We start from the raw sequence: 22,672 nt of genomic DNA, 5'->3' as shown, positions 1-22,672 counted from the left end.
CCATTGAGTTCCATCTTGTTTATGTAGTGGAGAGGCGGGGCCTGAAGTAGGTTCTGCTAGGATTGCTTGCCACTGCCCACAAGCCAGCCCCAGCCACTGTGTCCTCCTGTGACAGTCTCCTGCCTCCTTGACACCCTATGCCATTCCCCAACATACATGGCGCTACAGCTGAGCTGGTCTGGGCCAGAGACAACAGAGCAATAGTGTTCAGCTGTCCCCTGCTTTCTGGGTTTTCCCAGCCTTGCATATCATGTCTCCCACCTCCCTCCACTTAGTCATGTGATCCAGGCCACACCTGCCCCAGCTCACTGTGGGTCGGAAGTAACTTCATCCTTTCGGATTTGTCTTTGATAAGCGCAGGAGCTGGGGTGGGAGGGGGTGAAACTTACTCCAGTGGTCCTGGGGTCGAGTGGGGCATAAACCATCTCAAGTCACAGGCAAGTCCTAAGCAGCCCGGGCACATTTCCAGCTGGAGGGATGCCCGAGGGGAGGCTGTCCCACCCACCAAGGCTCAAAGGGAAGGAAGGCACAGAGGAGGCCTCTGGGGCACAACCCGAAGGGGCGGAGCCTGAGCTGGGGCGGGCCGATCCGTGAAGACTTACAGAGTGGGCTGCAGAGTTGGACCGGGCGGCTGCGTGTTCAGGGTCCTCGCCATGGGGCAGATCGAGTGGGCCATGTGGGCCAACGAGCAGGCGCTGGCATCTGGCCTGAGTGAGTGAGGCGGGCTGCGGGCGGAGAGGCGGGTCAGGACCCCTGGGGCGCAGCGGAAGAAGCGGAGCTCGGGCTGGCGCTGCGGAACTCCCAGCTCGGGCTGCCGGGGAACCCGGGGCTCGGGGCGGGCGGTGGCCGCTGCTGGCCTTGCTCAGCCTCCTGCTCTGCGACCCCGCCCTGCACCCCGCTCTGTCTGCGCTAGGACCTCAGAGGAGGAAGTTACTCGCAGCTGGGGAAGAGGCATTCGCCTGGTGGTTTCCCGCCCTGTTAGGAAAACCCGCCCGAACACCCTCTTCTGTGCATAGCCCCCTTGGCCTGGAGTCGGGGCTCTGGCTTTGCAGGTCGCTAGGGCTCCGTCTTCTCTTAGAGGGGCTTGGGATAGGAGCTGATCTGATCCTGGAGGAGCAGCTGGCTCCATCCCACAAGTGGAATGTGCGCAGAAACTATTTCACAAGAGTCCAGACACCATTCAGTGATCTTAGCTCAGGTCTAAGGTGCTGGACACTTGGCTTTGGTTGAATGACGCTGGCCGTGGCTCGAACAATCAGGGCAGCCTGGGAGGTCTGCCAAGGGTTAGTGAGACCCCTGGGCTTCACTACACCAGGGAAGGAACCTAGTAGAACAGACCAGGAGCATCAGGCCCGAGACTAGAAGAAACTGTAGACATGCCTCAAAGCCAAAGCTAGCCAGGAAAGACCTGCAAGGGCACGGGTGGGAGTCCAGACCCACCTCCACTCACCTGGGAATAATGCATAGGTGGGGGGTGATGGAGAAGTCTCCATCACCTCCACACTGGAAGCTCCATTCTGAGGTGGGAGGCTTTGAAGCTGAGCCCTTTGAGAATGGTGGGCCAGTTTAGACGCCTCTTCTCTCCACTTCCCACCTGCCTGCCAGTGGTGGACTGTGTACCGTGGAAATCACCTGCACTTCAAAAGTTCCCTCCAGGAAGTAGACATAGCTGGGGTGGGAAGACCCGGGCTCTCCTGTAAGTGCTAGCCTCGCCTGTGAGTGCCAGCCTGTCTGTCTACACTGTCTACGTGTGCTGTGTAAGGTCTCTGTGAATTGTCCACAGTGCCCAGGCTGACACAACTGTCCTGTGTCATTTAGAGACAGAGGGAAGATCTAGAGAAGTCACCGGCTGTGGCCACTTTCTCCATCAAGTAGGACTTCCTCTGACTTTCCTTGTTTCTGGAAAGTACGACCACCCTGGGAAGGTTCTGGACAGTCTAGGTGCAACCAACAGGAACATAATTTTTTAACATTTTGTTGTCACATTGTGCGTATGCATGTGTGTCTGGGTGTGGGCATGTGAACAAGTACCGGGGCTTACAGACAAAGGCTAGAAGAGGGCACTGGATCTCCTGGAGCTGGACCTACAGGTGGTTCTGCGCTGCTGATGGGGTGCTGAGAACCAAACCCTGGTCCTCTACAAGAGCAGTGAGCCTCTTAACCACCGAGCCACCTCTCCCCCAGTTTTGTTTGTTTGTTTTTGTTTATTGGAAACAGGATTTCTCTGTGTAACAGCTCTGGCTGTCCTGGAACTCACTCTGTAGGCCAGGCTGGCCTCCCAAGTGCTGGGATCAAAGGTGTGTGCCACCACTGCCCAGCTGTTTTTTGTTGTTGGTTTGGTTGGTTTTGAAATCACAGAAACTGCCATCTCTTCTGGCCACACTATCACCTGGCTCCATCTCAGGACCTATTTCTGACTGCCAGAGCCCCTGCTTGCCTCCTGGGCACTCTCCTGCCTCTTTGCCATACAGCTTTTTTCTGCTTCTGAGTTTCCTGAATGTGCAACAGGGCCTTTGCAAAAACTGCTGCTGCCACAGCCCCCAGAGCTGGCTGACGCCTCCCTTCCCCTTCCTCCCCTTCCTCCCCTTCCCCCGCTTCTTCCCCTTCTCCTCTCCTCCCCTCTCAACTCAGATGTTACCTGCTCGGAGACATCCAACCTCAGGTAGCCTGATTCCCTGGGATGAGGACCCTCTGTTAAAGCATCTTAAGCAAGCCATAGGCTCTGGTCTTTGTGTTATTTCAGAGTCCCTGAACACAGTAGTTGTTCTTGGTTGGACTTAAGAATGAGTCCTTGGGTGTCCCTGGTGGATAAAGGGTGTCCCCTCCCACTAATGGTGGCAGCAGAGCAGGAGCTCAGAATAGACAGGACACCCTGAGGACTAGTGGATAGCAGGCTCAGTGAATGTGTGACCAAAAGACCCCTCCTGCAGAGCACACCCTTAACACTGACCAGCAAAACAGGACGGTTAATATGTAGCTGAGCTACAAGCCAAGCAAAAGAATAAAGCAGTGCTATTTGAAGGTTGGGAGAGGGGTCTGAAGTCTGGGGATGCCCAGGACAATATGGCCACTTTTGCTGAGGCTGCTCCAGGGTCTCTGTGCTGGAGAAGGAAGGAGTCACCACCCGAGCAAGACTCACATGCGACGTATATTCCTGCACCTGCCATGAACTGTTGCAGCCAGGAGTCAGGTGGAAAGGATCATGAACAGTCAAAACCTGAGATCTGGGCCTGTGCAGACTGCTGGAGTGAGGCTGCCTTCATCCACAGATGAAGAAGCTAGAGAATTCTGATTTGAGGGAGAAGCCCTCAGCTGGGCACACTGGCTGCTGTGGAATGCATGCCCTACTGACATGAGCTCACATTAGCTCACTGTTTGAGGAAGTGAACCTTGTGAGGAGTCAGCACCCAGAGGGCAGGGCACCCAGAGGGCAGGGGTGCTGGTCCCACTGGAAAGCAAAAAAAGTGTGCCTTGGATGCCAAAGGAGATCAGTGACCAACTGAATTTGAGAAAGTGAATTCACGTGTGGTGTCTACGGATGCACACAGGTCAAGTCTTGGTGGTAGTAGATACAGTGAGGATGCACAGCCCCGAAGAAGAAAATAGAAGGAAGTTGGGGGGATCCCCACAGACATGGGGATTTCTACATAGAAGTTGTGTCATACATTGTACAGGAAGAGTGGACATGAGCGCGTCCGTAGTGTGGGGGAGGGGAGGTCTGGAGGCGGGGCAAACATTTCCCAGAAATGATTTTGGGCTGAAGAGAGTCAGAATTGGTTTTCAGAACTAATGGAAACAAATCCCTTCTTGAACACACTGAAATGACATTAGACAAGGGGAAAAAATCATGGGTTAATACCAGCTTTAGAGTTTTCAGATCAACCGTAGATGCCAGAAGACAGTGCAGCAAAGATGCCACTGAGGCCAGAAGACAGATGTCTTAGGTGCTGAGAAAAGGGCAAACCCTCCTCACTTGCACTGTCCTGCCGGGTTCCAGCTAACACACCCTCAGTGCAAAGGTGGGTGTGCTTCAGCAAGAGGGAAGCTGAGTCCAGGGAAGGCGGCTAGGAAGGATGGTGCAGTGAGTACCCTTATATATTTGGGAGAATTTATTTTCAAATATTAGGACAAGAAAGAGAATAACTCGGCCACGTGCATCTCAGTTTGAAAAATAGGAACTACAAATCACTTCTTTGAAAAAATGCTTGCTAAAAATACTGTTTTAGAAGTCGGAGTAAAGCTTACTGCAAACTTCTAGAATAGAAAGGAAAAGGGATTTTTTTTTTTTTTTTTTTTTTTTTTGCTTATTTTTTTGAAATAGAGTCTTGACCTGAAATCTATGATCCTATGAGCCTCAAGAGTGTTGGGATAACAGGTGTGGCCACACCTACCTGAAAATGATACTTTGGAGAGCAACCAGTGTTCTTTGACACTGGACATCTCTCCAGCCTTCACGTAATCAAGATCTTAAGAATTTTCTCGTTTGGTGTATCTCTCATCTTAATCTACAACAGGTTCCTGTGTTTTATTTGTTTGTTTTGAGACAGGGTTTCATGTTTCAGGGTTTCAGGCTCGTCTCAAACTCACTACGTAGCAAAAGATGACTTTGAATTCCTTGCCCTCCTGCATCCACCTCCCAAGTGCCAGGATCCCAGGGTCTCACGTATCCCAGTCAATCCTGAAACATACTATGTAAGTGAGGCTGGCCTTGAACTCATGGTCTTCCTACCTCCACCTCTCTAGTGCTGGGATTAATGCAAGCTCCCCATTTCCAGTTTAAGCATTGCTAGGGATTGAACTAAGAGCTTCATGCATGCTGGGCAAACACTCCACTAACCCAGTCACTTCCCTAGCTTGTTCGTTTGTTTGAAACAGGATCACATGTAGCCCAGGCTGTTCTCAAATTCACTGGGTTGGCCTTGAACTCTGATCCTCTTGCCTCTACCTCCCTAGTACTCAGATTATAGCTGGGCACCAGCATGCTAAGATAGTAAGCACATGGAGGTCAGAGGACAATTTAGAGTCAGTTCTCCGCTACTCTGTGGGTCCTGTCATCAGGATGAATCAGACTTGGTGGCAGGTGCCTTCATCATCATGCCAGCTTCATAAGATATCTCAAATTCACTCTTACTATTGGTTAAAAAAATAAAAACATAGCCACATCACCTTATCCATTGTAGCTATAGACTAGAAGCCTCTAACTATCCCAGGTACAGAAAAATGAATCAATGAATTGTGGTTGACCCAGGGACCAGAAAAACAGTCAATTAAAAAGAAAAAAGATAAGAAAAGAAACTGAAAATTATACCAAGTGGTGGTGGCGCACACCTTTAATTCCAGTGCTCAGGAGGCAGAGGCAGGTGGATCATTGTGAGTTGGAGACCAGTCTGATCTACAGAGTGAGTTCCAGGATAGCCAGGGCTGTTACACAGAGAAACCCTGTCCCATATAAAAAAAGAAAAAAAAGAAAAAAAAAAAAAAAGAAAGAAAAGAAAGAAAGGAAAAAAAAGAAAGGTAAGCAGTGGGGTGTGGTGATCCCTGCTGCAATCCAAACAACATGGAGGTGGTGGGGGGTGCTCAGGAGTTCCAGACCAGCCAATGTGTCCAGGCTTTCTCAAAAACAACAACGAAAGAAGAGTGATCTGTTAATTATTTACGGAGCCCATCCTTCAGCTTCATCTGAGCTAAAGACACAGACGCAAGAACTTTCTGAAACGAGGGAGGTTGTAAGTCATGTGGTTCCATGGGGGAACTAAGCGTCACACTTGCATATTCTGCTCTAATGAGGTCTTGAGTGGGTTGACTGGCTGAGATGACGGTAGGGCCATGTGACTGTGGCCCAACCCTGTGCAAGTTTTTGGTTTTTGTTTCCTGGGGATGGAACCCAGGTATGTGCTACTTACAAAAGGACTAAGAAGAGGCACCACAGCTGGAAAGAAAGCACAGTAGCTGTCAGGCAAACAAGGATGTAAGCACTAGACAGCCACCATGGAGCTGAGGCAGGACACCCCCACCAACAAGTGCAGCTCGTCCTGGCCACGTCACCGGGTGTCCTCTCTGCCCCATGCACTCCAGCAATATAAGCATTTCCTTCTGGGGCGGTGCCCCGCCCCAGTGAGCAGAGAATTGGAAGTGGTCCTAGCCAAGGAGGGGTAAGCTCAAGTGGGTTCACACCTGCAGCAGGGGCCACCTCCTGACCACCTCCCTCCATCCTTAGTCCTCATCACAGGGGGCATCGTGGCCACTGCTGGGCGCTTCACACAGTGGTACTTTGGTGCCTACTCTATGTATCCTTCTACGGGGGACCAGGAAGGTGTGGTGAGACAGCTGCTTCCAGACCTAGCCACCACACAGTTTGTAGAGTGCTACACCTATCCTGTATGGCCACAGCCTCAGGAAGCAGGACCAGTGTTAGAAGCCAAGGCCCAGGGCTGGAGAGCCACTTGCCAAAGGCCACAGAGTGGGTTTCAGGCAAACGTGGAGCTAAGGCCCACGATGCCAAGGCTTGGATTGGAGTCCACTGCCTCTTCCCTTGCTGGACAATGGACCCACTGGCCAGAACCTGAGGACAGATGCGGTGGGAGAGCAGGCTATGGGAGAGCGGGTATGGACCAGTGGCTGTGCCTCCGTTTACCTCTCAGCAGAAGTCCACACTAGCTTAGGCCAAGCCTGGCTTTCCTTAACCACTCCACAGCGCCGCAGGTGTACTTATCTGTCTGCTGGAGTACCCCCGTGGAAAGAGGAAAAAGGGCTCCACCATGGAGCGATGGTGAGTCATTCCCACCTGAGTGGCCTGGGGCTGGCTTGTCGGGAGCTTCCAGCCCAAGGCCTGCCCAGCTGCTGGGCCATTGTGACCAGGAAGAAAAGGGTCTTCCCTGGAAGGGTGGATAGGGAGTGACAGGGAGTCCTGAGTGTGACTGATGCTGACCCCATGACCTGTCTTCCCTCTAGTGGACAGAAGTACTTGACTACTGTGGTGAAGCTGTTTGGGCCCCTCACGAGAAATTACTACATCCGGGCTGTCCTCCACTTCCTGTGAGTCCCCCTGCCAATGCCCTGGGTAACAGGAGACTAGGAGACACCCCATGGGTCTGTAGCCTGGACAGGAGGTTAGGGCTCAGCCAAGCCCCTTCTTTATTGATGTTTGTCTAGACTCTAGAAAAGCCTGGCTGTTAGAGAGGCGGAAGGTCCCAAACCTGCGTCTGTCATCTGTTGTGTGGTGCATACCAAACCTAGCAGCTGAGCTACAGTGTGGTGCTGGGTGGTTCTCCGTGGTCTCTTACACCTGCTGTTTCTCTTGGTCTTTGCTAAGCTGGGCCTGGGACACACCCATGTGGCCACACCCCTTTTCCCCAGCACAGTATCTGGGGCTGGAATCAAAGGACACGTCACCGCAGAGGACAGTTTATACCAAACCTAGGCTGGACCTGGGCAGAGCTGGCCTCTGCTCATTCTGGGGCCCTGGGGATGAAGTCTCCCTCCGAGACCTTGTGGCCAAGAGCTCCAGATCGTCTCTGACTGTTGTCTGCTGGCTCCTCCTGTTACCCCTCAAGGTTGTCAGTGCCTGCAGGCTTCCTGCTGGCCACTATCCTGGGGACCGTCTGCTTGGTCATTGCCAGTGCGATCTACCTGCTGGTAAGTGGCTGCCCTCTACAGTAAGCTCCTCTACCCCCGGTTCCTATGTCCTTGGTGCTCTCGGCCCTCACGCCAGCTTACTTGCTCACATCAGCTTTGGTTAACGCACATCTGCTGTATACTGGGTACTTCCTTCCCTGTTGAAGCTGTATTGTACTCTGTGGAGCAGGTGGATAAAGTCAGACAGGCAGTGTGGCTGGCCCAGGTCCTACCTCCCCACCTCAGTGTGGGCCCATTGGTCAGTCAAGTCGGCCTGTGTTTGGGGCTGTGTCAGGTGCACTTCCCAGGGGCTCATGACAAAAGCATCTACCTGTCTTGTCTGTCTGTCTGTCTGTCTATCTATCTATCTATCATCTACCTACCTATCTATTTTTAGAGAAAGAGAGGGTTTCATGCAGCCGAGGCTGGCCTCAAACTTGCTATGTAGTTGAAGAGGCCTTCAACTCTTGCTCCTTGTAACCCCCACTTCCTAATGCTGGATGACAGGCATGTGCTACTTCACCTAGCTTAGCATGCGTTCCTTAAAAGTCTTTTTCATTTTCTGAGATCCTATAGATAGATCTTGTGTATAGAATATTCTAGCTTATTGGTTAGAAGGTGTAGCCACAGGTGTTCGAAGGTGTAGCCACAGGTGTTCGAAGGTGTAGCCACAGGTGTTTGAAGGTGTAGCCACAGGTGTTTGAAGGTGTAGCCACAGGTGTTTGAAGGTGTAGCCACAGGTGTTTGAAGGTGTAGTCACAGGTGTTTGAAGGTGTAGTCACAGGTGTTTGAAGGTGTAGCCACAGGTGTTTGAAGGTGTAGTCACAGGTGTTTGAAGGTGTAGTCACAGGTGTTTGAAGGTGTACCCACAGGTGTTTGAAGGTGTAGTCACAGGTGTCTGCAGTTTCTATCTCTCAGACATTGTGGGATTCTAAATTTATTTATTATTTATGGTTTTTGTTTTGTTTTGTTTTTTGAGACAGGCTTTCTCTGTGTAGGCCTGTCTGTCCTGGAACTTGCTCTGTAGACCAGGCTGGCTTCAAACTTAGAGAGATCTGCCTGCCTCTGTTTCCGGAATACTAGGATTAAAGTCCTGCGCCACCACCGCCCAGCTGGGATACTAAATTTAAATGCACATTCCCAGATACAATGAGCCAGCTGCTGTGGAAGTGCATGTGGGGTGGGGGTGGGGGATGGCAGCACTGTTCCCAGCAAGTACTCTGCTTGCATTCTTTAACACCCAGCCCTACATACTTCCTACAGAATGCTGGACACCCTTGGGGAGGCCTTAGTGTGGGTGGGTATCCCTTGGAGGGGACCTGGGAGCTGTGTGGATCATGGAATTTGTACCTGGAATTGTTTCTGGGAGTGTTATAGAAGTCCAGGGGCTCCATACTCCCTCCTCTGCAGGGCCCTCCTGGCACAGCCACATAGCTTGGGTTTGGTGTCAGGCAGTCCCAGATCCTGACTGTGTAGCCTTGGGCCAGTCAATTAATAATGTAAGCCATTCCCATCCTGCTTAGGGACTGAGACCCATGTCCGTTTGGAGTCCCTCGTGACAGTCAGCAGCTTGAAACATAACATAGTCCCTCTCTGCCCCTCAGGCAGCCATCCGGGGTGAGCAGTGGACCCCCATTGAGCCCAAACCCAAGGAGCGGCCACAGGTTGGAGGCACCATCAAGCAGCCACCCACCAACCCCCCACCCCGGCCACCAGCGGAAGTCCGCAAGAAGCCAAGTGTAGAGGGGGAGGAGGCAGCCACGGCTGGAGGCCCCCAGGTCAACCCAATTCCAGTGACAGATGAGGTTGTGTGACCTGCAAGGGCTGTCTGCAGCTCCTGCTTCAGGTTTCCTGGAGTTGCTGGCAGGGGTGTGGGTGGGGGGTGGGGGTGATGCCCACTGTAATAAACACAGTGACTAGCTCATGTGGACACATGGTTCTTCCTGTGAGGTTGGGGAGGGGCTGTGGTCGGCACTAGCTCTGACATGCACTTGGTCCTGTCTAGCAACCTGAAGGCCTGACAACTGCCAAGTGGACCCTGGGTGGGCTCATGCTTACAAGTGGGACCCTGAGTCTAGTCCAGGTCTTCCCATAGTGGAAGCCACTGGCTCCCAGTCCCCTTCACCAAAGGTATCCAAGGGGTCCAGAGTACACGCTGCCATCCTAGTGGCTCTTGGCTCTAGGCTGGAGTCTAGGTCTCCAGTTTGGCCTCACAGCCCTGGGTCTCTATTACGGAGAGGCCTGGCAGGGTCATGCTGGAAAGGCCTGTTGTAGCAATGCCTGCCTGCCTGTCGTGATGCAGAGGAGTGTTCCTGGGGATTGACTTCCGGCCGAGATGCTGTCCCCAAATGGTCAAAGTAATAATAAAGAGTGGAGAGCACTGGGCTGGAGGGATGGCTCAGAGGTTAAAAGCACTGCTTGTTCTTCCAAAGGTCCTGAGTTCAATTCCCAGCAACCACATGGTGGCTCACAACTATCTGTAATGAGATCTGGTGCCCTCTTCTGGCCTACAGGGATATGTGCAAACAGAACATATATACATAATAAAGAAATCTTCTTTTTTTTGGGGGGGTGGTGCTGAGGATCAAACCCAGGGCCTTGCACTTGCTAGACAAGCGCTCTGAGCTAAATCCCCAACCCATAAATAAATCTTAAAAAAAAAAAAAAGAGTGGAGAGCACAATGTGACCTTGAGGAAAATCCTATCGCTTGCTTAGGGCAGCAGCTGCCTCCTGTACAAAGGTAGAGACCCAGGCTAATGGCTGCATGTTGTGTTGAAGCCCCTCTTCACCCCGGCAGCACCTTCTCAACATGCACTCCTTAGGTAAGGAATTTGGGGCTTCAGTAGCCTCTGAGCACCCACTGGGTAGACAGGACCAGGAGGGAAGAAAAGTGGACTTGTAGGAATATTAAAAGGAAGCACTGAACTATGTCCATTTAATAACAACTAAAATAAATAATTGTTTAAAAACAGCTGGAAGGGCTGCATCAAGCAGAACCAGGGCTCTGGGGCGACACAGAGCCAGCTCTCCATCTCCCTGCCTGTCACTGTGGCTAGAGGTTCAAGGAGAGGCCCACCCCACCCTCTCTTTTGAGACAGTTTCATTATGCAGCCTTGGCTTTTCTGAAACTCACTATGTAGACCAGGCTGTCTGAGAACTTGAGGCAACCTTCCAGCCTCTACGGAGGGCTGGGACTCCAGATGTGCTTTATACCATGCCCAGCTCTCCCCTTTGGTAACAGGGTAAACTAATGCTGGAGAGCCACTGGAAGTGATTCTTCTAGACATGGGGATGCCTGACCTCCCCAGTCCTGAAACCAGCCGCTGCATCCGGGCACTGGTCAGGGATCACTGGGTAAGGGCTGGGTATAGCCTCGGCTGCACTTTTGAGTCAATAAATAAGCAATAAATACATATAAATAGAAGGCATCCTCTGAGGGGATGCCTGGACTATCCGGCCTGTTAGGAGCCTGGTGCACCACGGTGGGGCCATGGCAGAAGTCGTCACTGTGCAGACCTGGGGAGAACACAGGTACAACCAACAGGCACTCGGATGAACTCAGTGTGGAAGGTGAAGGATCCTGGTGTAGGGTCCGCTGTACCGTCTTGGGAGCAGGGCTGTCGCCGCAGTACCAGCAGGCTCTGCAGCAGCTGCACAGAGTTCAGGGCGGCTGTCTCACGGCCTGTCTTGGCGTTGATGCAGCCACGACACAAGCATTCTGCCACCGCCAACTTCTGTGGGTAGCGGTTCTTGTCTGTGTCAATGCTGTGGGGACAGGAGCAGTGAGAATACTCACTCTGGCCCTATCTAGAACTAATCTGAGCTTTCACAAGCAGCGTGGTGGGCACAGCATCCCTCCCTGCCCCACTTGGAGCTCCATCCTCTTGTGGCTGCATCACTAGCTCTGGAATGGACAATCTGAGAGTTCTGGATTCGAACACTACAGACGGAAAGGTGCAGGCGCCAAGATGGCTGGCATTCAGCTGGTGCTCAATAAACGACATTGCCTACATTTAACCCATGGCCTCTGAGAACCCAGAAGCAGGGGCTTTAATGGGGGCCCTAGTCTCACTAGGCCCAAGCTACAGCTTTTCAGGAGAATGTGTTTTTAGAGGGTGGGGTAGGCATGCCCACTGAACAGACAAGGACCTAAGGCTCCAGAGTAGTAATACAGTCACCCTACCACCCCACCAGTGGGGACCCCATCAACCTCACCGATATCTCCATGGTGAGATAGAGCGCTGGTGGGTGTCAGCTTCCAGTACATCCTCTGGTCGCAGCACAGGGCACTGTGTCCCAGCTAGAGGTCTTTCATACTGTCTCCTATGGCCCGTGGCCTCCAAAGTGGACACCAGGGCCACGGGGAGGGCCTGCTCCCATCTGGCACTTCGAGTTAGCAGGTGTGGGGGAGCCTGGCCATGAGACAGTTCCTCAGCAGAGTAGCACCTCAGGGTCCCATGGCTTCGGGGTTTCCCCCGGAATGGGAGATCTTGGTGGGTGATCCCAGTAGGCAACCAGGCTAGAAGCAGGAGATGCTGGGGAACAGGCAGGTGTATGGTTAGAGGTAGCCCAGAGAACACCCCATTTCCTCCAAAGCTTGTCAGCTGTCACTGAAAAGATGGAGTTTAGACTTCCTTCTGTAGGTGGGAAAGAGGCTTAGCCGAAGGCATCCCAGTGCACCCAGGCTCAGACAGAAGCCCCCAACATCCACCCTTCTGCGATAGGCTGTCATTAAGAGGCTGGGAAAGGTGCCAGGCTCACCATCACAGTGGCAATGACAGTGGCCATGGCAGCAGGTATGGAGCAGCCTCACACCTGGCGATGGTCCCAGTGCTGCACCTGGCGGAGACTGGTGGTGTGCTTCTTTATACCTGGGACCACACCTGGGGAAAATCCGACACTGCTTCCTCCTCTGGGTCTGTCCCTTTGCATCAGAGTTGTCGTCCAGGTAGGTCCTGAGAACCTGCCACACCCACCCCCGTCACAGATACTTAGAAGTCCCTTTGAGGCAACCTCTCTACCCAAAGGGACCTTCCCAGTGGAATGCCCTTGAAAAGCCCCTGACTGGTGGGACACTCTGGAAGGAGAAACTAGGGGTTTCACCAAGCTGCTCTCAGCAGCTTGCTGCTTTGATTTTTTTTTTTGTCAGTCTTGCTATCTGGGCTCACCGACTCTGCAGTTGGGGTTCAGTCTCTGGACCTGTGCATGGACATTGAGGTTGTGCTTCCTGCCTAAGGAGGTCATAATGTACCCCCGAGTAGTCAGGAGAGATGGTAGCTAGGGATGGATGGCCTTAGGTTTTAGCAAGGGTCCTACAGGTTTTTAATTTTTAAAAAACTTTTAAATGGGTGAGTGCCTTGTCTGCATGTGTGCCTGGTGCCCATGGAGGACAGAAGAGAGCTTGGACCTCCTGGAACTGGAGTTACGTCTGGTTGTAAGCCACTGAGTGGGTGCTGGGAACAGAACCTGGGTCTCCTGCAAGATCAGCCAGTGCTTTTAATTAACCTGGGGCAGGGAAGGTAAGCCTACTGGAAATGAGTGCCGTTATTGAAGGTTACTGAAGGAAGCTTGTTTGAGCCTGGAGCCACCTGAAGTTCCCCCTCCCCCACTGTATCCCATCTAGCACAGCTGGCTAGGGTGGGATGGTTACTGTGGGTGCTTTTATCTGAAAAGGAGGACAAGTGCGAGCCAGATCTTGGGATGTTTTGAATGCCTAAGGTTTGGATGTCATTCTGGAAAGGAAGGCCTCTACCCTGAGGCCCCTTGGGGTTCTGGCTACTTCCAAAGCAGAAGGGCCTGTCTGTCCTGGTTTTTGGGAGAGTCTAGAATGTCCAGCTGTGGGCAGGTCGAGGGAGTGTAGCCACAGATCCTTCTTCAGCCTCCACACTTAGAAGCAGCATCAACCTGAGGGCAGCGGCTGTGGTTCAGCCTCAGAGCTGGCGCAGCACATCAAGGTGCCCTGTGAATGACATCCCAAAGGGATGGAGGGACAGCTCTGCTCACTGACTTGAAGGGCCATCATGAGGGCAGTATCATGCTGTCAGTTGCCTGGGGTCAGTTGAGTCACTGGAGGCTGACTCTTGCTGTCACCAGATTCACCGAGTACTGGGCTGCTGGCCTGTTCCCAGGGCCTCTCAGAATTTGGTATGGATATCCCCCCCCCCCCCACACACACACACGAACAATGGCAGAACGGGGCTAAGACTAGCTAAGTGCCCCAAGAAGCCCCTTCTGAAATGTGCTCAAGGAGCCTGAAGCTGGGGCGGAGATGTTTTGTACAAAGCCCAGCCATAGTCCATCTCCTGCTGTCCTCCTATTCCCCCTGGCACATCCCTATGTCCACCAACATGCATGTAAACACCCACATATCTGCAGGGTGTAGCTGCAGGGCTCCAGGTCCTTGGAGAAGATCCTGGCGGACATAGGTGAGGTTTTCCAGGCCACAATTTTTCTGCCTAACCAAGGGGCACCCTGACATGATTCCCATGGCCTTTCTGCATTGTGAGTCTGTGAGTCACAAGACACAGGTGGGAAGGAGGTAAGTTTAAGGTGAGGGAAGAGTTGGGCCAGCTACATCCTGGAAAGAGAGGGCCAGATCAGTAGATTCCAGTGGGGAAAGGAGAGAGAGAGAAAGAGAGAGAGAGAGACAGAGACAGAGACAGAGAGAGACAGACAGAGAGACAGACACAGAGAGACAGACACAGAGAGACAGAGGAGAGAAAGAGAGAGGGAGAAAGAAAGGAGAGAGAGAAGAGAGAGGAGAAAGAGGAGAGACAGAGAGGAGAGAGAGACAGAGAGACAGACACAGAGAGACAGACACAGAGAGAGACAGAGAGACAGACAGAGAGAGAGAGAGAGACAGAGACAGAGACAGAGAGGAGGGGGGAGAGGAGAGAGAGAGGAGAAAGAATCAGAAATGGGGGAAAAAGAAACATTAGGAAGAAAGGTCCACTCTAGACCAGCCATGTGCCCCTCCAGTGCTACCTCTCCCAGAGAGGAGCCCAGTGACTCCTTAGGAAAGGCCTCTGTCATGGCAGTACCAGTGGAAGGCCGTCCACTGATGGCCTCACCTTCCACCTCTCTTCCATCTTACCTCAGGCCCAGGAGAAGACAGGAACAACAGTGGCTTTGGAGACATGTTTGACCAAGGCTGTTTACACTCTTCAAGCTCCAGCTAACCCCACTTCCCAGGAAAGGAAACTGAGGCCCCGGCTGGCAGCAATTGACCACAGGCTGTATGTAGCGAATGTGTTGGCAGAGCTGGGTTTTAGCCATGATGGGATCAGTCTGCACAGTGTCTGGTGTATGTAAGTACAATCCTTTTTGTCTCCTGTTTCCTCCTCAGCCTTACTGGTGCAGAGGGAACCTGAGGACAGAGGGAAGACACTGGGATGATTGGGTGGGGCCCAGGGTCTCAAGAGGCAAAAGGCCCATGTGCCTGCCAGGTACTAGCTTGGGACTTCATGGGGGCTAAGGTGGCCCAGCAGTCACTCTCAGTGATGAGCTGCTCCACCTCCTCTGCCAGCCTAAGGCTGGGATCTGTGGCCCCACACTTGTGGCTGGCAGCTATCCTGTGTCCAGCTAATCCCATGCACAGATTCAATCCATTCTGCCCAGCCCTTGAAGTACAGGACACTCTTGGGCCAGCATGGCACCAGCATTCTGGCCTCTGAGCTCCCATATTCCATGGGAGTACTGAGATGGCAGCAGGACACTAGTCCAGCTTGGTCCCAGACTATGTCCTGGAACCTTTGGTCTCAGTGCCCACCTGTCTTCCCACTCAAAGCCTGTTTTGAATTTCATTTTAACCACTGGTGGCTGGGTGGGCAGTCTGAGGAATCTGAACACAGCCCTCCTGGCAGACACTGCCTAGGACTGTATGAGGCTACAGAGTGGGATGGGGGGGGGGGGCTAGAATACATGCAAGTGTTGGAGGCAGAAGGTAGGTGGCCTTGCTCCTGAGGTTCATTCATTGTTTTTTCAAATACACACAATACTGTATGGAGGTCGACCAGTTAAAGAAGGAAGGAAGGGGAAAAAAAAACTGATCAAGAAGTCAACCAGCCTCCCGTTGCCTTTGTCTTTATCTATCCCAGGTTAGGCAAGACTGGAAAAGCACCCAAGAGGAATGATGCTGAGCAGCCGCCAGTCCCAGCTGGGCAGGCCTACCTGCCCACATCACGCTTCAGTGGCCTCTACACAGATCCTGCCCCGGCTGTGTGGGTCAGGCAAGAGCAGGAGGCCTGGAGATCTCAGGTTTCTCTCAGGGTCACAGGCAGGGGTTGCTGCTGGTCCATTTAGTGTTGCTAGGTGAGGCTTCATCTCTCCTGGACCTGGGGTCCAGTCAATAGTAAGACTGTTCCTCTGACTCAGTAGCAAGGTTACTGGGAATGTTTATACTGGACTATCCTGGGTGAAGATCAGAGCTTGGGCTACTGAGATAGCTTAGCTGGTAGAGAGCTTGCCTTGCTAAGATGAAGAATCAGAGTTCAATCCTCAGAATGCATGTAAAGTGCTGCTTGTGCTGGGGGTGGGGGAACACAGGTAGATCCTAAGGACTTAAGAGACCAGCCAGTCCAGTCTAACTGGTGAGCTCCCGGTCGATGAGACCCTGTCTCAGAAAGAGATGGAAGGCATTACTGAGAAGACACCTGAGGTTCCCTCTGGCCTCCATCAGGCTTGGGGGCTCTGGAGCACGGTACCTCCTGGAAGGTGGTGACAGAACAGAACAGATGGAAGCACCACAGCCCAGGAACGTCTGCCTGGGAAGACCTTGTGGTCTTGGCCTCTCTGGAGCGGTCTGCACTGGGCAGGCCTTACTCAAGTGTTCTCATGGGCAGTAGTGAACACCATGGAGGACACCGAGTGTCCCAGTCTCAACTAGGCTTTGCATATCCTGGGCCTGAATACATGCCTGGGTCAGGGCCAGGTGATACATTCAAATCAAGAGTGACAAGTGGCTTTATAGCTGGGGGCAGCCTAGCCAGGGCTCACTGCAGGGAGGTAGCTACCAACTCACTCCAAGAAGTCAGCCACAGGAGCTGGGCTTATCTTTGTTCAACCACAGAATGGAAAAACTGAGGTTTAACACTCCAGGGGCTGAAGACTCAAGCAGTCTGGGCCCGCTGGCTCCTGATGAGGGACAGACATCATCTGCTCCAGGGCTGGGGTCTCTGCTGGAGTGCTTGGTCCCTTTTGAGCTAAAGCATGGGTGCCCAGTGGGGAGGCAGCCCAGGCCCATGCAGACATCACCAGGACCAGAAACTGCTTATCAAAATATTTTATTTTAGGAGATCACTCAAAAAAGACTCTCCACATTGGACAGACACCCCAACAATACCCTTGGCCTTATTTTATTATTTTTTTTCTTTTCTGTTTTTTCCTTTTTAATCAACTAAAACAATTTGATGCTTAAAATAAAAGACAGGAAATGTTTCCCGATCAGACTTTAGGCAAGAATATATATATATATATGTATGTATGTATATATATACTTCTGACCTGGGGGAGGAAGGGATGGTGCTGCCTGTAGTCCAGGAATAGTCTGCTTTCCTGTTCCCAGAAAGGCGGCCAGCTGGGAGAAGTGAGGACAGAGGCAGAAGAGTGTGAGCCCAGCCCTGCGTGCCTGAAGCTCTTAAGTTATAGAGCTGGTGCTCCCTGTCTCAGTGCTGCCCTGTCCCGTCGTCTGTCTGTCTGTCTGTCCATGGAGACTCTATTCTGGAAGGAGCTGGTTCAGTCTGGTGGAGAGGTTGGGATTCAGCGTCATCTTCATCTTGTGTGTGGCTTCTTTTCCAGCTGAGAAACTTTTTTTTCTTTTTTAATTTTTAAAAAGAATCACAGCCAAAATAAGACATTAACTGGAAAATCCAAAATGGCTGCGCTTACCCTATTTTTTTTTTTATAAAAACATTTAAGAGTCTACTCCAGGGAGTGAGCTGGGCTCACTACACCTTCCCAGGGATCTTGGCCCGCTTGCGAGCGATGGCATCCTCCACAGCCTTGAGCTGTTTCAGGAGCTCCTCCCGCCGTGACAACGTGCTGGCTTTCCCTGACTTGGTGCCTGCGGCGGCAGTGTCAGTGGCTTTGCCGGGCACGCTGGTGACCTTGCTGGAGCTCTTAGACTGGGGTGACAGTGGACGCTTCCTGTAGGATTGAAAAAATGTGAGGGAGGAGATGAGAAAGAGCCTGCCAGGGCGAGCACCCAGGGTTGCCCACAGCCTCTCCTAGTCACTCCACGATACAGCCACCCTGAGACTCAGTGCCGTGTCTAGGGCTCTTTAACAAGGTGGACTGAGCACACGCTCAGGTGAGCCTGAGGGCTCTTAAGAGGAGTGGGTTGGGACTGCTGTCTGTTGTTCTTCCCACAGCCTCTGTGTCTCCCACATTGCTAAAGCCTATCACCTATCCTGGATGAGCAGGGACTTACCTGTCAGCCGGGGCAGCAGGGGCTTTAGCATTTTGGCTTCTCTGCCTCTCTGGCTTTGGGGAGCCCATTCTTCCCCCTGATTTCCGGTCCCGAGAACCTGGCCAACAGGAGAGAGAGTGAAACCACTGTTCTGTACTTGAGGCCACCAGAGGACAAAGTGTCAAGGTGGCCAAGTGTGGTGTGCTATAATCTTAGCACTGGGAAGTAGAGGAAGGAGGATCAGGAGCTATCCTTGGTTACAAAGTGAGTTTAAAGTCAGCACGGGCTACCACGAGGCCCACTCAAAAAGACCAAGTGTCAGGATGGCTGGCACACTTCTTTTATTAAAAAAAAAACGGGAGCAGGCAAGGCAAGTGCTGCCTCAGAAAGCAGAGCTCAGGAAGCTGTGATGCATGCAGGCTTAGAGCTGGGCCTAGTTGTTGCTGTTTTATTTTTTTTTTTGGCAGGGTTGGAGGGTGAGGGGGTATTTCTCTGTGTAGCTCTGGCTATCCTGGAACTCACTTTGTAGATCAGGCTGACCTCCAATTCAGAGATCCACCTGCCTCTGCCTCTGCCTCTGCCTGTTGGGATTAAAGACCTGTGCTTATATCATTGCATTGCTGGGTCCCATTTCATGAAGTACATTTTCTTTCATGGAGTACATTTTCTCCCTTTTATTTATTTATTTTTTCCTTTTTCCAGAACTGAGGACAGAACCCAGGGCCTTGCGCTTGCTAGGCAAGCGCTCTACCACTGAGCTAAATCCCCAACCCCTCTTTCTTTTATTTTTATTTTGTGTGCATTGGAGTTTTGCCTGCATATATGTCTGTTGAATTCTGGAGTTATAGACAGTTGTGAGCTGCCATGTGGTTGCTGGGAATTGAACCTGGATCCTCTGGAAGAGCAGTCAGTGCTCTTAACCGCTGAGCCATCTCTCCCGTTTCCCCGGGAGTACACTTTTTTTTTTTTTTTTTTAAATTTTTTCGAGACAGGGTTTCTCTGTGTAGTTTGATGCCTGTCTTGGATCTTGCTCTGTAGACCAGGCTGGCCTCAAACTCACAGAGTGAGTGCCTCCCAAGTGCTGGGATTAAAGGTGTGCCACCAGCGCCTGGCCGGAGTACTCATTCTTTCTTTTCCTTTCCTTTCCTTTTTCCTTTCCCTTCCTTTCCCCTTCCCTTCCTTCCTTCCTTTCCTCCCTCTTTCCTTCCTTCCTTCCTTTCTTTTTTTTGGTTTTTCGAGACAGGGTTTCTCTGTAGCTTTGTGCCTTTCCTGGAACTCATTGTGTAGCCCAGGCTGGCCTCGAACTCACAGAGATCTACCTGCCTCTGCCTCCCGAGTGCTGGGCTTACAGGTGTGCGCCATCACCGCCCGGCCTCAGAGTACATTTTCTAATGAGACCCTTCTTCCTCAGCACACAGGTCTGACAATATGAAGAACAGAACCTGACTGTTCACAACTGGAAGTGAGCTCCAGAGTGGAGCACTCTACTCTACCAGTGGGAGACTGGCCTCAGGCTTGGGGCTAGACAGCAGAGAGCGGAAGGCAGGGTTTAAGCATGAATCAAGGCAGGTGACTCAGTGGCCAAGGCTCTGACTCTGGGGAAGGAAGTCTCTTCAGGGTACAAAGCTTTAGGGTCCTGGCCTGGCCACCTGCCTGAAATGAGCCCCGAACTCCAGCTTGCAGCAGCTAGCTTCCTTCATATTTGCTTCAGGGAGGAAACATGGACTTCTGCTCTCCCATCAAAGATGTCCCGGGAAAAATGGGGGGGGGGGTGGGGTCTCCAAGGTTAAACAATGACTCAGAGACACTGTGCCCTTGAGCTTAAGGTGTGCAGAGGCACAATTTGATCCGTCTGGAGAGAGGGCTTCTCTGACCTTGGATGTTGGGTATGCAGGCTCATTTTTATGTCAATTTGACAAATCAGAATCATCTGAGAGGGAACTTGGACTGAGAAAATGCCTAAGATCTGGCTGTAGGTAAGCCTGTGAGGCATTTACTTAATAAGTAATTGATGTAGGAGGGCCCAGCTTATTACAGGTGGTGCTACCCCTGGGCTGGTGGTCCTGGGTGCTATAAGTAAGCAAGTTGAGCAAGCCAGTAAGCAGCACCCCTCCATGGCCACTGCATCAGCTCCTGCTCACAAGGTTACTGACTTCCTTCCATGATGAACAGCAATGTGTAAGCCAAATAAACCTTTCCTCCCCAAGCTGCTTTTGGTCCTGGTGTTCATCAGAGCAACAGCAACCCGGACAAAGACTTCGGGGGGTTAGAACTTGCTCAGAAAGCCAATGCACATGCATTCATTCGTCTGTTGCCCTTGACTTTTGTTTTAATGCTGTCTCATGTAGCCCAGGATGGCTTGGAACTCTATGCAGCCAAGGATGGCCCTAAACTATTCTTGTTTTGTTTTGTTTTGAGACAGGGTTTCTCTGTGTAGCCCTGGATGTCCTGGAACTCACTTGGTAGCCCAGGCTGGCCTCGAACTCATAGAGACCCACCTGCCTTTGCCTCTCGAGTGCTGGGATTAAAGGTGTGCGCCACCATGCCTGGCAGCCTTAAACTTCTAATCCTCTCTAATGCCTCTACCTCTCTGAGATTCCAGATGTACACACCGTACCATTTATGTGGTGCTAGGGATCAAATTCAGGGCTTTTGTGCAAGCACTCTACAAACTGAGCCACATCCCCCTATTCCCATTCTTGTTTGTATTGGAAGGGTCGTTCACCATTAACAAATTGTGTATGTCAATATTCAGAGACTTATTATCAGTAGCTTTTTTATGGTGCTGGGTCAAACAGAGGTTCTTGGGCTCTACTACTGAGCTACATCCCCAAACTAGAACTTTCTCATCATGCACAGCGGTATACATCTACCTCCAGCACTTTGGAGGCTGAGGCAAGAGGATCATGAGTTGAAGATAAACCTGGGCTACAGAGCAAGATGTTTAAAAGCGAAATGAAACCCCAGCTGCAATCTTTAGCACTATAGTATGCATGACAGAAAACACGCAATGGAGTTCTCGGGGTCCTCCATAGTTTTCAGAACAGATGCAGTGTCAAGGCCCTGCAGGTGGGTCTTCTGGCTTATTTGTGGCACCCATGGTATGCCTCAGGCCCTGGACCTGGGAGGCTCACCTCGGTCTGGGGACAAATTGGCCTTCTTGGCTGGAGGGCTCTGCCGGTCTTTGTCTGATGGCTCATAGCGCTTCCGGCTTCCTTTATCAGCCGCCTGAAACAGCACAGTACTGTGAGGGTGGTAGGGCCTGAGTGGTCGTTAGACAAGAAAATGGGTGGCGGTGTATCCATTGTCACCGGCAAATGGTTCTTTGCTCCCATGGTCCTCTTTCTGGTCCTGCTTCCCCCCACCACTATAAAGCAGTTCTGTGGCCCTTGTAACCATGGGATGGGGCCTTTGTGCTGCATTGGGAAGTGCCTTGCAGGACCCCAACATGTCAGGCCTTGGCCCTTCCAGACAATGGAGCCTGGAAGGCAGAACCCAGGCTTGCCTGCCTGCTGGCCCAAGGCTACTGTGTGGGGACAAGGCAGGCCACGGGCACATGAACTCTAACTCGATGCTAACCTCTGGACTGTGCTGAAGCCTGTTTGGAGTCACCTGGACCTCTCAGCTCAGGGGCAGGGGGGGATGCCTAGCACCCAGGTCCAGGTGCAGCAGCAACACTGGCCTGTCCCCTTGATCTCACCTTGTTCAGCAGTGTCAGCTTTATCTCCTTGTGGGCAACAAAGGAGCCCTGCTGGGGCTGCCCAGGGGCTGCCTGCTGAGGTGCCGCTGCCTGCTGGGAGGACTTCCCACCTGCTGGAGCTTTGGAGGACTTGGGTGGCTGTGTGGACGGATCCCGTTTCCGCTTTTCCTCTCTCACTCCATCTTCTTTCTTAGATTTCCCTGTCAACAACAAACCCTCAGGCAAGGCTTCCTGTGCACATAGTCTCTGTTTAAAGTTCACCCCTGAGCCTACACCCCCAGGGCAAGGGCCCTACCTACCTCTCTCCTTCTTGGTCTGGGCAGGGGTGGGGGATCGAGAGCTGGCTGAGGACACAGGACTGGCCAGGTCTGCATACATGTCCTCTGAGTCCACACTGTGCACTGAGCTGCTACTTGAGGTGGCGCTGGACACCGAGGAGACACTGCTCACACTCAGAGACCTAGACACACAAACACAGCAGTGTCCCTCAGCCCCATGCCGACTCCAAGATGGCTGGGCTACAGGCTGATGGGGGGGTGGGAGGGATATGTCTCTATGGCTCGTCTTTATCTGATTTCCGGATATCTGAAAGGAATGCATGTCAACAGAGTAAGAGATCTCAGGGGACTTTCAGAGGTACTATACACTATACAATGAAGGGACAGCTATGTCATGAGCTGAGATCTCTACTTCACTAACCTGGGTGATACTATGCTAGGAAGGGAAATGTGACTAAGCCCTATCCAATGGTGATAAGAACACACTTTTAAGTTAGTTGATGATGCACACACAACAGCTACAACCCATAATCCCAGTAACTGGGAAAGTAAGGCAGATCTCTGTGGGTTTCAGGACAGCCAGGGCTCGATAGTGAGACCCTATTTTAAAACATCAAAAGCAGAACAAAAGAGGTGATGACAGCTGGCAGGTGTGCTGGAACCCCTATAGCCCC

At 52.0% G+C, this 22,672-nt stretch overlaps 3 protein-coding genes across 6 annotated transcripts in view; 1 reads left to right on the top strand and 2 right to left on the bottom strand.

Annotated features, from left to right (window-relative positions):
• Nucleotides 1-564: 564 nt before the first annotated feature.
• Nucleotides 565-9,538, top strand: LOC118583452 (cytochrome b-245 light chain). Its single transcript, XM_036186785.1, has 6 exons — nucleotides 565-711; nucleotides 6,218-6,287; nucleotides 6,695-6,769; nucleotides 6,952-7,035; nucleotides 7,554-7,635; nucleotides 9,219-9,538. Exons 1-6 carry the CDS (start codon nucleotides 654-656, stop codon nucleotides 9,426-9,428), a joined length of 579 nt encoding a protein of 192 aa, XP_036042678.1. The 5' UTR covers nucleotides 565-653; the 3' UTR covers nucleotides 9,429-9,538.
• A 1,580-nt stretch (nucleotides 9,539-11,118) lies between these two features.
• Nucleotides 11,119-12,403, bottom strand: Il17c (interleukin 17C). The gene is made up of 3 exons (XM_036186891.1): nucleotides 12,377-12,403; nucleotides 11,831-12,150; nucleotides 11,119-11,380 (listed from the first exon to the last, which is right to left on the bottom strand). The coding sequence occupies exons 1-3, from the start codon at nucleotides 12,401-12,403 to the stop codon at nucleotides 11,119-11,121; spliced, it is 609 nt and encodes a 202-aa protein (XP_036042784.1).
• A 4,477-nt stretch (nucleotides 12,404-16,880) lies between these two features.
• Zc3h18 (zinc finger CCCH-type containing 18) overlaps nucleotides 16,881-22,672 on the bottom strand; it is a 42,257-nt gene continuing 36,465 nt past the window's right edge. For all 4 annotated transcript variants that reach the window (XM_036187815.1, XM_036187816.1, XM_036187813.1 and 1 more), the window contains 5 exons: nucleotides 22,020-22,180; nucleotides 21,721-21,920; nucleotides 21,155-21,248; nucleotides 18,042-18,138; nucleotides 16,881-17,758 (listed from right to left, as the gene is read on the bottom strand). In XM_036187815.1, coding sequence (XP_036043708.1) covers nucleotides 17,560-17,758; nucleotides 18,042-18,138; nucleotides 21,155-21,248; nucleotides 21,721-21,920; nucleotides 22,020-22,180 — 751 coding nt within the window. In that variant the 3' untranslated portion in view covers nucleotides 16,881-17,559. The remainder of the gene's footprint in view (nucleotides 17,759-18,041; nucleotides 18,139-21,154; nucleotides 21,249-21,720; nucleotides 21,921-22,019; nucleotides 22,181-22,672) is intronic.

This window comes from Onychomys torridus, chromosome 5 (genome assembly GCF_903995425.1).
Source record: "Onychomys torridus chromosome 5, mOncTor1.1, whole genome shotgun sequence".
Lineage (NCBI taxonomy): Eukaryota > Metazoa > Chordata > Mammalia > Rodentia > Cricetidae > Onychomys > Onychomys torridus.
Note: the sequence above shows the minus strand (reverse complement) of the source record. Positions and strands in the feature narration are given on the sequence as shown.

Bases quoted from the DNA above. Each gene is read 5' to 3' on its own strand.
- LOC118583452 (XM_036186785.1), top strand. From the start codon at position 654: ATGGGGCAGATCGAGTGGGCCATGTGGGCCAACGAGCAGGCGCTGGCA. The intron at 712-6,217 runs GTGAGTGAGGCG...CTCCATCCTTAG, and splicing joins GGCGCTGGCATCTGGCCTGA to TCCTCATCACAGGGGGCATC. The intron at 7,036-7,553 runs GTGAGTCCCCCT...TTACCCCTCAAG, and splicing joins CGGGCTGTCCTCCACTTCCT to GTTGTCAGTGCCTGCAGGCT.
- Il17c (XM_036186891.1), bottom strand. From the start codon at position 12,403: ATGGCCACTGTCATTGCCACTGTGATG. The intron at 12,151-12,376 runs GTGAGCCTGGCA...CCTGTTCCCCAG, and splicing joins CTGTCATTGCCACTGTGATG to CATCTCCTGCTTCTAGCCTG. The intron at 11,381-11,830 runs GTGAGGTTGATG...CTGTCCCCACAG, and splicing joins ATCTCACCATGGAGATATCG to CATTGACACAGACAAGAACC.